Source organism: Scyliorhinus torazame, chromosome 7 (assembly GCF_047496885.1).
Source record: "Scyliorhinus torazame isolate Kashiwa2021f chromosome 7, sScyTor2.1, whole genome shotgun sequence".
Lineage (NCBI taxonomy): Eukaryota > Metazoa > Chordata > Chondrichthyes > Carcharhiniformes > Scyliorhinidae > Scyliorhinus > Scyliorhinus torazame.
In genome coordinates, this window is record NC_092713.1 from 126,822,157 (window position 1) to 126,836,808 (window position 14,652).

Sequence of the window (14,652 nt, forward strand, 5' to 3'; positions counted from 1 at the left end):
CTCCGGGTGAACCCTAACATTGACCCTCTTAAGGCCAACTTTATTTTCTAGAGACTGAGAAACCCAGCCATGTCACTAACCCAGGTCTCTACACCCGGGGGCTTCGAGTCCCTCCACATTAACAAGATCCGTCTCCGGGCTACCAGGGAGGCAAAGGCCAAGACGTCGGCCTCTTTCGCCCCCTGATCTTCCGACACTCCAAATATCGCTACCTCCGGAAACGGCACCACCCGTGATTTTAGTACCGTGGACATTGCCTTCGCAAAATCCTGCCATTCCTGGGCCACCTGGATTCCCAGATATCGAAAGCTCTTCCCTACCATTCTAAGCGGCAGCTCTCTCAGTCTCTTCTGTCCTCTTGCCTGGATCGCAAACATCTCGCTCTTCCCCATGTTCAATTTATGCCCTGAGACAATTGCCAAATTCCCCCAAGATTTGCATTACTTCCCCATCCCCTCCAACGGGTCCGAAATGTATAAGAGCAGGTCATCTGCGTAGAGCGAGACCCGATGCTCTACAGCCCCCCACTCGTGGACTCTGACTGTCTCAGTGGCTGGGTCCAGAGAGAGCGGGAAACCTAGTGCCCTCTGGCTTTCTCGTGGTAGTGTCCTGTCTGGTGATTGGCTGCACTGTGTTGTGTGCTTACTGCTCATCCTGTGTGTCAATCACTGCCTGTCTGCATCACATTATATACATGAGTGGACATTATGACATCGCTTTTCTCCCCCCCCCCCCCTTTTTTTTTTTTTTAGATAAATAAATACTAAGGTGTGCGTGCGTATATGCCTGACTATATGCAAAAGGTGTCTAAATGAACGTATATACATAGGAAGGTGTCGAAAGTGCAGATACATGGGAAACAAAACATTATTTACAGAGGTTAAATCGATAAAGTCACAAAATGTACAAATATTCAGTCTACAGATTCGGTCTTTGTGGTGGGCGACAAATTCTTGTCGATTGCCACAGAGGTGGATCAGGAGCCGCCTGCACGTGGATAGGCGGGATTGCTGCCATCGCAGTGGTCGCATGGGCCAGCAGGATTGCTGGTAGATTGGAGGCCCCGTGGCAGGGTATGTCCGGAGGAAGCATCGTAGGCGGCGGGGCACTTCGGTCAGGTAGCGGGCGTGGAACTCTTCGCAATGCCCGTCAGTTGAGCCGTAGCAGGGAGCCATCAGCCATGCGGACAAGGAACGATCTTGGGGCCACTTGTTTGATCACAACAGCTGTGGCTGATCAGCCGCCTCGGGCAACTGGACACAAACATGATCAGTTAAGGCCAGCTCGGGTAGATCTGTGGCATGAGCGTATGTGGCCTTCTGTTGGGCCCATGACTGCTGCATTTTCTGTAAGACCGTGAGGTGGTCAAGGTCTGGAACATGGATGGCTGGAACTGAGGTCCTCAGAGTGCGATTCATGAGCATCTGTGCTGGAGATAACGCAGTGGACAGTGGGGTTGCCCTGTATGCCAGCATCGCCATGTTGAAGTCGGAGCCTGAGTCTGCAGCTTTGCACAGCAACCGCTTTACAATATGGACCCCTTTCTCGGCCTTCCCGCTTGACTGCGGGCAGTGGAGACTGGAGGTTACGTGACGGAAGTTGTCGGACTGTGCAAAATTAGACCATCCTTGGCTGTAAAAGCAAGGACCGTTGTCGCTCATTACCGTGAGCGCAATCCCATACCTGGCGGACGTTCGACGTGAGGTCGGACAGTTTCACCACTTCTGGGTAACTGGAGAAGTAGTTGGCCAGGAGTACGTAGTCATGCCCTTTGGCGTGGAAGAGGTCTACACTTACTTTGGACCACGGAGAGGTCACAATCTCGTGCTGTTGCAGCATTTCCTTGGGTTGAGCTGGTTGAAACTTCTGACAGGTAGGGCAGTTGAGGACTGTGTCGACAATGTCCCGGCAGATGCCCAGCCAATAGACCGCATCCCGAGCTCTGCGTCGGCATTTCTCGACCCCAAGGTGACCCTCATGGAGTTGGCCCAGTACCATAGCCCGCATGCTCTGAGGAATTACGATCCTGTCGAGTTTCAGAAGGACTCCCTCCACCACCGTCTGGCCGTCTTTTACGTTATAGAACTGGGGACATTGTCCCTTCTGCCAGCCATTGGTAAGGTGCTGCAGCAGAGGATCCTTGGACGTCTCCTCACGAATTTGGACTACCCGTTCGTCAGAGGCCGGAAGGTTGGTGGCACACAACTGCACTTGCACTTCTATGTGGCAGATGAAGTCACTTTGTTCACACGGTGTGGTAATGAACCTGGATAGGGCATCTGCAACGATCAGTTCTTTGCTTGGCGTGTATACAAGTTCTAAGTCGTAGCGGTGTACCTTAAGAAGAATTCGCTGTAACTGAGGTGTCCTGTCATTTAAATGCTTCTGGATTATATGGACTAGAGGCCTGTGGTCTGTTTCTACCGTGAATTTTGGCAGGCCATAAACATAGTCGGGAAACTTGACTATCCCTGTCAATCTGAGCGTACCATTGCTCAGTGGACGTCATGGCCCGGCAGGCATACGCCACTGGAGCTCAGAACGAGGAGTCATCTCGCTGAAGGAGCACCACCCCAATGCCGTCCTGGCTTGCATCAGTCGATATCTTGGTTTCCTTGGTTGGGTCGAAGAATGCTAGAACCGGGACTGTGGTGAGCTTTGCTTTCAGCTCACGCCATTCCTCTTCATGCATGGGCAGCCACTGGAATTCCATCGACTTCTTGAAGAGATGGCGGAGGGCCGTGGTGTGGGATGCCATATTGGGAATTAATTTCTCGAGGAAGTTGACCATCCCGAGGAAGCGGAGGACCGCCTTCTTGTTCTCCAGGGTCTTCATGGCGTTGATCGCCGAGACCTTGTCGGCATCTGGCCGCACGCCCTGCTGTGAGATGTGGTCACCCAGAAACTTAATATCCGATTGACCAGATGAGCACTTGGCCCTGTTGAGCTGGAGACCATGTTCATGAATTCTCTGGAATACATTCTTGAGGCGAGCGATGTGTTCCTGGGGCATTGTGGACCAGATAATTACGTCGTCAAAGTATACTCGCACCCCCTCGATGCCCTCCATCATCTGCTCCATGATGCGGTGAAATACTACGGAGGCAGATATGATCCCAAAAGGCATCATATCTGCAGGTAGCAGTAGCGACCGAACGTGCACAGCTTGCGACTGGACACGTCCAGCTGTATTTGCCAAAAACCCTTGGAGGCTTCCAGCTTAGTAAAGATTTTGGCATGAGCCATTTCACTGGTCAACTCTTCACGTTTTGGTAACGGGTAATGCTCCCGCATGATGTTGCGGTTTAGATCCTTGGTGTCAATGCAAATGCGAAACTCCCCTGACGGCTTCTTTACGCAGACCATGGAGCTGACCCAGTCTGTTGGCTCTGTGACCTTCGACATGATGCCCTGGTCTTGGAGGTCCTGTAATTGCTTCTTCAGATGATCCTTGAGGGGTGCCGGCACCCAGCGTGGTGCATGAATTACCGGGGTGGCGTTCGGCTTGAGCAGTATTTTATATCTGTATGGGAGCGTGCCCATTCCATCGAATACACTGGTACTGCGTGATAATATCATCTATGTCGGCTTGTAAGTTTCCATCAGGCGAGGCCATCACCGGTGATGATGACATGGTGTGGACTCGCTGAACCAGGTTCAGGAGCTTGCAGGCTCGAGCACCGAGCAGGGACGCTCTGTCAGGCCTGACGATTTCAAACCTCAGTGTTGCCTTGATCACCTTGTTGGATATCCCTAGTTGACAGGAGCCACTGGCAGCTATGGCATTGCCATTGTAGTCAAGGAGCTGGCAGACCGGTGGAAGAATGCTTCGTCTGGCGCGGATGGTGTCTGGGTCGGATTTTGAGATGAGGTTCGCTGATGCGCCGGTGTCCAGTTTAAATCGGATGCGAGCCTTGTTAACTGTGAGGACAGCACACCACTCGTCGTCGGGATCCACACTGAGGATCGAGAGGCGTTTCGCCATTGTGGTGGAAGGCAGCGCATGTAAAGTTATGATGCTCACCCGGTGTGGGGACTTGAGGCACTCAGCATCGGGGTCTGTTGGGCTGTCGTAATCGGAATCTGGCATGCCTTGTTGTATTGAGCGGACACTTCTGCGCCGCAGCTGGGATTGCTGGCTGGAGCAGATCTGCAAAGGGCTGCGTAGTGGCCAAGCTTGCCACACTGTAGACACCAACGTCCTTTTGCCGGACATTGCCGCTTTAAATGGGCGGAGTCACAATTCGGACACGTCATGACGCCGACGTCAGCGTGTTCCGTGCGCCATTGCGCATGTGCAGTGCGGTCGGTCGACGTACGCCTCGTCGTCCACTCGGTCGTGACGCGCATGCGCAGGGACCCGGGAAAAGCACGCGAAACGGCCACTCCTCGATGCTCAGGCCCTGCATTTGTGCAATAGCCTGCACCCGTTCTGCCTCGTGGGAGGCTAGCTTTGCAGTTTCTGCCGCCCTGATGTGGGAGTAACGATTCTTAGCATGCTCATGGACAACGCACGTCTCGATAGCGACAGAGAGGGTCAACTGTTTCACTTTCAGGAGCTGCTGCCGAAGGAAGTTGGAGTGGCCCCCAAAAACGATCTGATCCCGGATCATGGAATCAGCCGTCGAGGCATAGTTACATGACTGCGCTAGGATGCGGAGATGGGTCACGAACGACTGAAAAGATTCATCCTTACCCTGTAGCCTCTGCACCGTTCAAAGCTCTCATGCACCTCAATGTCGCAGTGGCTGTCAAACTTCAGCAGGACTGTTGTGAATTTTGTTTTGTCTTCGCCGTCAGCGAACGTAAGGGAGTTGTAGATGTGGATGGCGTGGTCCCCTGCGGTGGAGAGAAATAGCGCAATCTTCCTGGCATCCGATGCTTCAAGGTCAGAGGCCTCGATGTACAAGAGGAACTTTTGCTTGAAGATCTTCCAATTGGCGCCGAGGTTGCCGGAGCTGCGGAGGAGGCTGGATGTTTTCCATTTCACCGGATGGCTGCTTGCTGGTCAATGCTGATTCACTCGAGGTGGGTCCGTCTAGATCAGTATCACTCTGGTACCATGATGTGTTAGGTAAGTAGGTTCGATGTGGACTGCACTCGATGCAGGGAAGCTAGAAACAGACGTCTAACACTGGAGAAGATCCATCACTGTTTTATTCAACGATAGAACTAATATACATATTCAGCTGTGGGTCGACACTATACTGAACTGACTGGAGACCTTGTAGTAGCCTGACCAGACTTGCTAGCTACCGTATTGTGTTTGCACTTGCTAGCTCGTGGACTCTGACTGTCTCAGTGGCTGGGTCCAGAGAAAGCGGGAAACCTAGTGCCCTCTGGCTTTATAGTGTTGTGTGCTTACTGGTCATCCTGTGTGTCAATCACGGCCTGTCTGCATCTCATTATATACACGAGTGGATATTCTGACAGTTCTGACAGAATTCAGGTCTTTAAAGCAATGTCAAAAGATCTGTTTCTCAAAGAACATCTCTACGCCAGGTATCCCTATGTGCTAATGGTATTTGAAGTAGATTGGGAACTGAGATGGTTGCTCTTATTGTTGGAGTGGGAATAAAGATAGCAGTTAAGGGCAATGTATTCACTAGATTGAGTAGCATTGTTTAATTGGTAACTGTAAGCTATTTTCTTCTGTGATGTTAAAGATGTTTTAATATTATGTTAGTAATAAAGTTTGTTTTAATATACCATATCCCTATTTCTTCGTGAAGTCGGACGACACGGTAGCACAGTGGTTAGTACTGTTGCTTCACAGCTCCAGGGTCGATTCCTGGCTTGGGTCATTGTCTGAGTGGAGTCTGCACATCCTCCCTGTGTGTGCATGGGTTTCCTCTGGGTGCTCCGGTTTCCTCCCACAGTCCAAAGATGTGCAGGTTGGGTGGATTGGCAATGCTAAATTGCCTTTGGTATCCAAAACGGTTAGTTGGGGTTACGGGGTAGGGTGGAGGTGCGAGTTTAAGTGGGGTGCTCTTTCCAAGATTCGGTGCAGACTCGATGGGCCGAATGACATCCTGTAAATTCTATGATTCAATGAAGTCACTCCTGGAGTAGGGCATCTTTTCCTCACAGTCTTACAAAAGTAAAATATATATTGGGGTTTCTGTTCCGTGTCCTAGCCACTTTTGGGGTCTGGTCTGGGATCATAATACAAGGTTAAACCCAATGGCCTGTAGTTGCTGGGATTATCCTTTTTCGAACAAGGGTTCATAATTTGCAACTCTCCAGAAATTTGGCATCGCCTCCGAGTCTAAGGAAAACTGAAGAATTATGACCTGTGCCTCCACGTTCTTTATTCTTCCCAAAATATCATTGGATGCATTCCATCCCGTTATGGTGCCTAATTAACTCGTATAGATCCAATACCACCGTATACATTTTTGCTCTTCAAATGCCTGAATTACCTCCTCTGTCACCATGACTTATAATCTTTATTGTCACAAGTAGGCTTACATTAACACTGCAATGAAGTTACTATGAAAAGCCTTAGTCGCCACATTCCGGCACCTGTTCGGGTACACCGAGGGAGAATTCATAATGTCCAAATTGCCTAACAGCATGTCTTTCGGGACTTGTGGGAGGAAACTGGAGCACCCGGAGGAAATCCATGCAGACACTGGGAGAATGTGCAGACTCCACATAAACCGTGATCCAAGCCAGGAATCGAACCTGGGACCCTGGAGCTGTGAAGCAAATGTGCTAGCCACTGTGCGACCGTGCTGTCCTTGCATCTTATTCCTTGGTAAAGACCGATGCAAAGTACTAATTTAATATCTCAGCATGCCCCTTGCCTCCAAGAATGAATTCCCTTTTTGGTGCATAATCCACTCTAATCCTCTTTTTCTATCCTTTTACTATTTATGTGCCTATAGAAGAATTCCTTTTTAGATTATCTGTTGGTCTCTCTTCACGCTCTCTCTTTAGTTCTCTTGTATGCTTTTTCACTTTCTCTCTCTCTATCTTCTATCTTCAGCTTGGTACTTGGTTGTATTGTCCACCTGACATCTGTCACTAGCATACATGTTTTTCTCCATCTTAATCTCTTATCTTTTTTGTCTGGATTTGTTTCCTTATCATATCGTTACATACGAATATACCTTGTCTGTGCCTGAATCTTTGAATGCAATCCATTGTTCAAATACTGTTTTGCATGCCAACCTTTTGGATCAGACCCAGGCAATTGGAATAATTCTCATCCCATTGAAGTTAGCTTTCATTATTTTTCCATAACCAAACTAAACCTGATACAATGATCTTTGTCTCCTAAATGTTTCCTTACTGATACTTGATCCACTTGACCCACCTTATTCTCAAGAACCAGTCCCAAGTGAACTCTTTGCTCCAATCCTTCATTTAAATTATTGTACCTCACTGACAGTGACACATGTAGCTCTCAAATTCCTAATAATGGGGTCCGACTGCAATCAAGTTGAATGCATTCACGGGGTTGATGTTAAATTAAATGAAATCTAAAGGTGCTATCTGATGGGTTCAAAATATGCTTTTTATAATGTCTTGCGACAGTGTAATAGCACCACAAATTGATAATGTATAGGTTCAATTACTTGTATTATTCGTGGGCAACCATTCCAGCATCACCATAATGTGGGTGAAAATGATTGAAAAGAATAACTCCCGGTTTAAGTAGACTTTTTTTTCATCCGAACAAAATTAGCCATAGTCAAAAATTCAATTTACACAGAAAGCAACATTGCATTTGGTGGTTTAGCTGTATGAAAGGCACTTCCCTCCATTTTGAAATGAATTGGTTTTTGTATTTGGCCATTAGGAAACTAGTTTGCCAGCTTGACTTTTATAATTTTTTCAGTGCTGTTATGTTGACATATATTTTCTCCTCCACTGAAGGAGAACGCCAGAAGATCCTTAAATGGCTTTTGTCTTACAATCCTCTGTGGCTGCGAATAGGACTGGAGGTGAGGTTTATTTGGTATAATTAGATATAATAATAATGGTATATTGCATCTTTTGACCAGGTTTCAAACCATACAATTTTTCATTTCATTTCCTTGCATTGTATTTGAGATAAACAAATGTAACATCTCTGATGAATATGGTTCTGTTTTTATTTATGATGTGAAAGAAGACATTTTAGTACACTAGCTGAAATCTTTTTGTCACATTTTAGTGTGTTTTTGGTGAACTGATTCCGCTGGAAAGCAACAGTGATGTGATTGGCTTAGCTAGATTTATATTAAATCGTCTACTTTGGAATTCTGACATAACTGCAGCATATAGACATCCAACTGTGCCACATTTGTATCGCGACGGTAAGAATATTTTGCTTCAAGTACATGGATTGATTCTGTCTGTAATTGTAAGATTGACACGTAGGCTACAGAACTGTCTCATTAGCTTGAAGTGCCTTCACCAGCAAATAGATTGTGAATCAGATTAATTCTAGATGAAACAGGTGCATTATTTAGTTTTCTGTTAACATATTTTAGTTATGCTAATTCAGATAGCCTAGACATGGATCAGAATCATTAGAATTTACAGCACAAAATGAAACTACAAAGCATAGTGGGCGTGAGTTAATCAAACATTTCTATGTGTCATTTCTGGCGGGGTGGTTCGCTGGTTTTTTTGGATGAGATTCCACCAGAGACACCCACATTTTGACCTTGGGGAGTTTCTCTTCAGTTTAGCCGCACTTCGAAATATTTTCATCACCAAGAGAGCTGAAGTCGCTGGCCAGACCGTCTTCTCCGCGATCGTGCCACCATTTTGAAAGGGCCCCAATCTGTAAGTGAGCTTGAGAGTCCCCCCCAACCTATGGCATAACCTCCATGGGCATTAACCCCTTTCCCCAAATGTGAGGACACCTTGCTATGGGGTGGTTGAGCCCCGCCATCTTTTCTGGCTTGCCTGGCACTTGGACTGGCAGTGTCAAGGTTCCTTTGTGCCAGAGGGAGAGCCAGGATGTCACCATGTCTGCCCCTGGCCTGGGAAAACCTCCAGGTGCCATCAAGTCTGGTTCACATTTGTGTGGACCAGAACCAAAGGCGCCCAGTCGAGGCCTCCCTGAGGCCGTTAGTTCCTGGGAACCCAGAAAATACGGCGCATGTATATTTAAATGAGCCTAATGAGTAAGTTAAATATGCAATGTCTCGCAAGGTTCAGTTGAATTGCGCGCCTCTCCTTGAGCATTGCAAATCTCGTGAGAGGTCTCTTGCGAGATTCAAGGCCTTGCTGTGATATCAAGCCATACGCAACAAGGCTGTTATATTGCGTCCAGTATCTTCTCTGATAAAGCTTTCCACATTATTTTATTTTTTCCCCACAAAATGTTTATCCATTTTCTCTCAAAACCTGTGTGGAGTCTGCTGCCACTATTACTTTCATAATTTTTTACAATTGAGGCGGCTTACTCATCCACTTTAGAAAGCATTATGTCTTGACCACAGTCACGAGTCGAATGCCAGATGAAGTAAGAATAGCCTGTTCCTTTCCTGATTGACATTAGTGAATAGTTGTACATTTGTGACCATTGGCAGCTTTAATTTCCTGGATCCCAGCCCACAAATGACCAGGTTTATTGAGTTCAATTTTACTGGTATTTCTATGTCCCCCCCCCCCCGTCCCCCCCCCCTCACCGGTCTCAATTGTTATAAACTACATTTAATTTGTCTTTTGTGGAATCTGTATCTTACTTTTTTTCTGTAATTGCTGATCCTGCCATATAAGTTATATCTTTACCCAGAAATGTGTACGTTTAGTCATTTGCACATCTGTAGAATGTAACATTGCTTATTGCATTGTACTGTTCACTTGCCAAAGAAATTCTTTGATAGTCCCAGTTGTTGAACTATGTTCTTTCAAAATTAATTTAAAGACCACCTTGTTAACATCTAGGATGAGGGTTTTTGTTGTAAACAACCTCTATTTCTGAGCAGTAAAATTCCTTCAAATTTATCATCTCTGCCATTTACACTATCAATCTATTCTTTTAATTTGGAATTATGAAGCAATAACCCCTTTTAAAGCTGATTCTTGAGTCCTGTCTGATTTCCTGAGATGAACTTTTCTTCCTTTTACACGTTAATAGCCAAGATTTGTCTGCATCCTTTGCTAGTGTTCAAGATTCTGGCCAAATTAGTGTTTCCTCAATAAATGCCTCCATAAACCGATTCCAATTAAGTGATTCTCATTGAATTAAACAAGATCCATTTTATTCTCCTGAAAGTATTTCTTCCTTGCAAACTGAAAGGAAAAAATAAACTTATTTTTACTTTTGACACCACTGTACACCGTTTAATCTATGCAGTTGAATTATTCATCTTGAGAAAATTATTCGGGATGACAGATCTTGCAAAGAACTGCCTTGAAATTTTCTATCAAGGCATTGCATCAGCCTCTAAGAGGATAGTAATGAATATGTTTTGTCTCTGTTTCTGAGACTGTTTAAGACATTCATACTAATAGTGATGCTTGGTACATGTGAAGCAGGAGTGGCTGATTTCACCCTCAACCTTCTGATTGGGTGGCGGGGGGGAGGAGCGTAGTGCTACCAACTGAGCCATGGCTGATGATCAATAGAAAGATTATGAACAATGATGCATAATTTCATTATTGCAGAAAAGGAGAGGCATTTGGTTGAAGCTTTTCATCTTGTACTCATAAGGACAGATTAGCAAGAATATCAGTTGTAAAGGGAACAACAGTTTATACTGCATCACAAGAGAATACTGATCGGTTGGCAATTCGACTCTGGTGGAGGCTTTGTCATGGAGAATGCACCAGGGAACACAGGCAGGGGAGAAGTTACATATGTTCATACACAGAGCCCTGCCCTTTGTAGACAGAAGGAGCATGTCCACGCATTGTCTTTTTCAACTAAACAAAAGCTTGGAGGACAGCCATTTCCTGGTTCATTCCCCATGGCAATGCCTTGACCAATCAGTTGACCTGCCTGGTTTGAATTAAGCTAAAGCATGGCAGTTACGTGTTCCTTTGTGCATTTCCCATGGCAATGTCTCTACCAACCAGAACCCATTTATCACCATTCAGCACTCTTTCATGCAGTATAAGTTTGTTCCCTTTACGATTGATACTCTTGAGAAGTTGACCTGATGAATGCAAGACGAAAATCTTTTTCCACACTACTCATCTGTAATTAATAATTTTGTTCATTAATCACTAATATGTGAATGTACATTTAATGCCATCTTCCATTAGGGCTCAGCTGGAGATTATATTTAAATAATGTTATAACTGTTCATCTTGATATTCTAGAGCACAAAGAGGTTTTAGCACAATTCACACTGAAGAAATTTCTGCTTCTGGTTTGGTTTCTTGATTGTGCTAAACAGTCTAGGTTGATAGATCATGATCCATGCCTTTTCTGCAAAGATGCTGAATTTAAGGTAAGATGTGCACAAATATTTCCCTTGATGTCCTCGTTAAGTTTTGTCGTAGATGTTATATTACATAGTTTTCTCTGGTTGCGTGAGTCTTTAAGAAGTGCTTAAAGCATAACAATTTTATTTAGAAGTTCAATAACCCTTTTGAATGATACAATTGACAAAGATACGCCCATTATCTGACATTCTGTGCAATACTAACATGGAAGTGCAGGTCATTGCCACTGAAATTTCTCACGTCACTATTTTGGGGAAGTGTTGTTCTTTTAAAAAATTGGTCAACAGTGCACCAAGATAGAAAGAATTTCAGGCTAACCTGTTCAGCATTTGTGCTTAGTATTACACATTCATTTATTTACTCGCGTACAATATGTACAACGGTGCCCACTGTACTCTGTGATAGAGAATTCTACAGATACAAGACCCTATGAGTGAAGTAATTCATTCTCATTTCTGTTTTAAAGCTGCCATCCCTTAGCCTAAAACTATTGCCCCTCATTTCATTTCCCGACAAGGGGAAACATCGCTCTACCTTTACACTGTCAAATCCCATTGAGCATCTTGTATACCTCAATTAGATCCCTCATTCTTCAAAATTCTAGTGAGTGTACGCCTAAACTGCTCAATCTCTCTTCATAGGACAAGTCCTTCATCCCTGGAATCAATCTAGTGAATCTTCCCTGAACCGCTTCTAATGCATTTGCATCCCTCAAGTACTGTTCAAATGTATTTATGTCTTCCTCAAGTAAAGGTAGAGAGTTCCTAAGACTCTGGACCCCCTGAGAGAAAGTATTCCTCCCCATCTCAGTCTTAAATGAGTGACCCTTTATTTTTAAACAGTGACCCCCTAGTTCTAGATTCTCCCACAAGAGGAAGCATCCTCACCACCCCCATCTTGTCAAGACCCCTCAGGATCTTAAATGTTTTTTTTTATCAACTCTAAGCGCTAATGGATACAAGCCTAACCCATCCAACCTTTCCTTGTAAGCCAACTTGCCCCTTCCTGGTATTAGCCTAGTAAACCTTCTTTGAACTGCTTCTACGTATTTACATTTTTCCTTAAATAAGGAGACCAAAACTGTACACCATACTCGAGATGTGGTCTCGACAATGCCCATACAACTGGAAGGTACTTGTCATGAGGAGGTGCGGACTATGGAGGGATTTGGAAACCAGTGTGAATTTTTGAAATTGAGTGTTAATTAACCAGGAGCCAATGTAGGTCAGCAGGCCCAGGAATGATTGGTGAATGGGAATGGGTGTTAGGAAACACACAGTCAGCAGAGTTTTAGTTAATAAGTTTACGGAAGGTTGAAGATAAGAGGCTGAACCATGAGTGGCTGTAAAATAAAAGAGCTGGAGAGAGGAGGACCTGGATACACTCAGCAGCACCTTAGAGCTGTCTAATCCATAGTTGGGAGCCGACCAACCGTGTGATAGATAGCTATTCACTATCTATATCTATGATTTGCATGTGAGGATGAAATGTAATATTTCCAAATTTGCTGATGTCACAAAACTAGATTGGAATATGAGTTGTGAGGAGCATGCAAAGAGGCTTCAAAGGGATCTAGACAGATGAAGTGAGTAGGCATTGGCATGTGGATGGAATATAATATAAAAAATGTGAAGGTACCACTTTGATGGAAAAAAGAAACTCAGAATATGTCTTAAATGGTTATAGATTGCAGAGTGTTAATGCCAAAGGGACCTCTGCAACCTTGTTCATCATTTGCTGAAAGCTGTTACGATCCCAGCTGATGTGACAAATCTACGGGAAGATCCTAGAATGGAACCCTGGCTCAAAAATCGTAATTTTTATTTTTTTAATAAAACGCTGAGGAACAGAGCCACAGGACAGCTAATTAGATTTAACAACAGAGGAAAAAAACATTAATTAAACATGAAAATATTTAATTATAATATAATACTCCTTTACTCCCTCTTTAGTTTGGCAATTGCACACCGTTTTTAAGATTAACATGGATTACAAAGTACATATTGATATATAATGGTCTCATTAACACACAGTCCCTTTTAAACACAGATAACTGGGCAAATACATGTACTACGCTCTGAACTCGAGTTAGTGTCTGTGAATTTCTCTTCTGAATCTCTCCGGATGACTGTCAAAGAACAAAGAACAAAGAAATGTACAGCACAGGAACAGGCCCTTCGGCCCTCCAAGCCCGTGCCGACCATACTGCCCGACTAAGCTACAATCTTCTACCCTTCCTGGGTCCGTATCCTTCTATTCCCATCCTATTCATATATTTGTCAAGATGCCCCTTAAATGTCCCTATCGTCCCTGCCTCCACTACCTCCTCCGGTAGTGAGTTCCAGGCACCCACTACCCTCTGCGTAAAAAACTTGCCTCGTACATCTACTCTAAACTTTGCCCCTCTCACCTTAAACCTATGCCCCCTAGTAATTGACCCCTCTACCCTGGGGAAAAGCCTCTGACTATCCACTCTGTCTATGCCCCTCATAATTTTGTATACCTCTATCAGGTCGCCCCTCAACCTCCTTCGTTCCAGTGAGAACAAACCGAGTTTATTCAATCGCTCCTCATAGCTTATGCCCTCCATACCAGGCAACATTCTGGTAAATCTCTTCTGCACCCTCTCTAAAGCCTCCACATCCTTCTGGTAGTGTGGCGACCAGAATTGAACACTATACTCCAAGTGTGGCCTAACTAAGGTTCTATACAGCTGCAACATGACTTGCCAATTCTTATACTCAATGCCCCGGCCAATGAAGGCAAGCATGCCGTATGCCTTCTTGACTACCTTCTCCACCTGTGTAGCCCCTTTCAGTGATCTGTGGACCTGTACTCCTAGATCTCTTTGACTTTCAATACTCTTGAGGGTTCTACCATTCACTGTATATTCCCTACCTGCATTAGCCCTTCCAAAATGCATTACCTCACATTTGTCCAGGTTAAACTCCATCTGCCATCTCTCCGCCCAAGTCTCCAGACAATCTAAATCCTGCTGTATCCTCAGACAGTCCTCATCGCTATCCGCAATTCCACCAACCTTTGTGTCGTCTGCAAACTTACTAATCAGACCAGTTACATTTTCCTCCAAATCATTTATATATACTACAAAGAGCAAAGGTCCCAGCACTGATCCCTGTGGAACACCACTGGTCACAGCCCTCCAATTAGAAAAGCATCCCTCCATTGCTACCCTCTGCCTTCTATGGCCTAGCCAGTTCTGTATCCACCTTGCCAGTTCACCCCTGATCCCGT

At 45.1% G+C, this 14,652-nt stretch overlaps 1 protein-coding gene across 3 annotated transcripts in view; it reads left to right on the forward strand.

The window, feature by feature from the left end:
* aspm (assembly factor for spindle microtubules) overlaps positions 1-14,652 on the forward strand; it is a 123,632-nt gene that overhangs the window by 33,352 nt on the left and 75,628 nt on the right. For all 3 annotated transcript variants that reach the window (XR_011948228.1, XM_072511478.1, XM_072511477.1), the window contains exons 7-9: positions 7,885-7,952; positions 8,165-8,306; positions 11,272-11,402. Coding sequence is in view for 2 of the 3 variants with exons in the window: in XM_072511478.1 (XP_072367579.1) it covers positions 7,885-7,952; positions 8,165-8,306; positions 11,272-11,402 (341 nt within the window). In the remaining variant the exon portion in view is untranslated. The remainder of the gene's footprint in view (positions 1-7,884; positions 7,953-8,164; positions 8,307-11,271; positions 11,403-14,652) is intronic.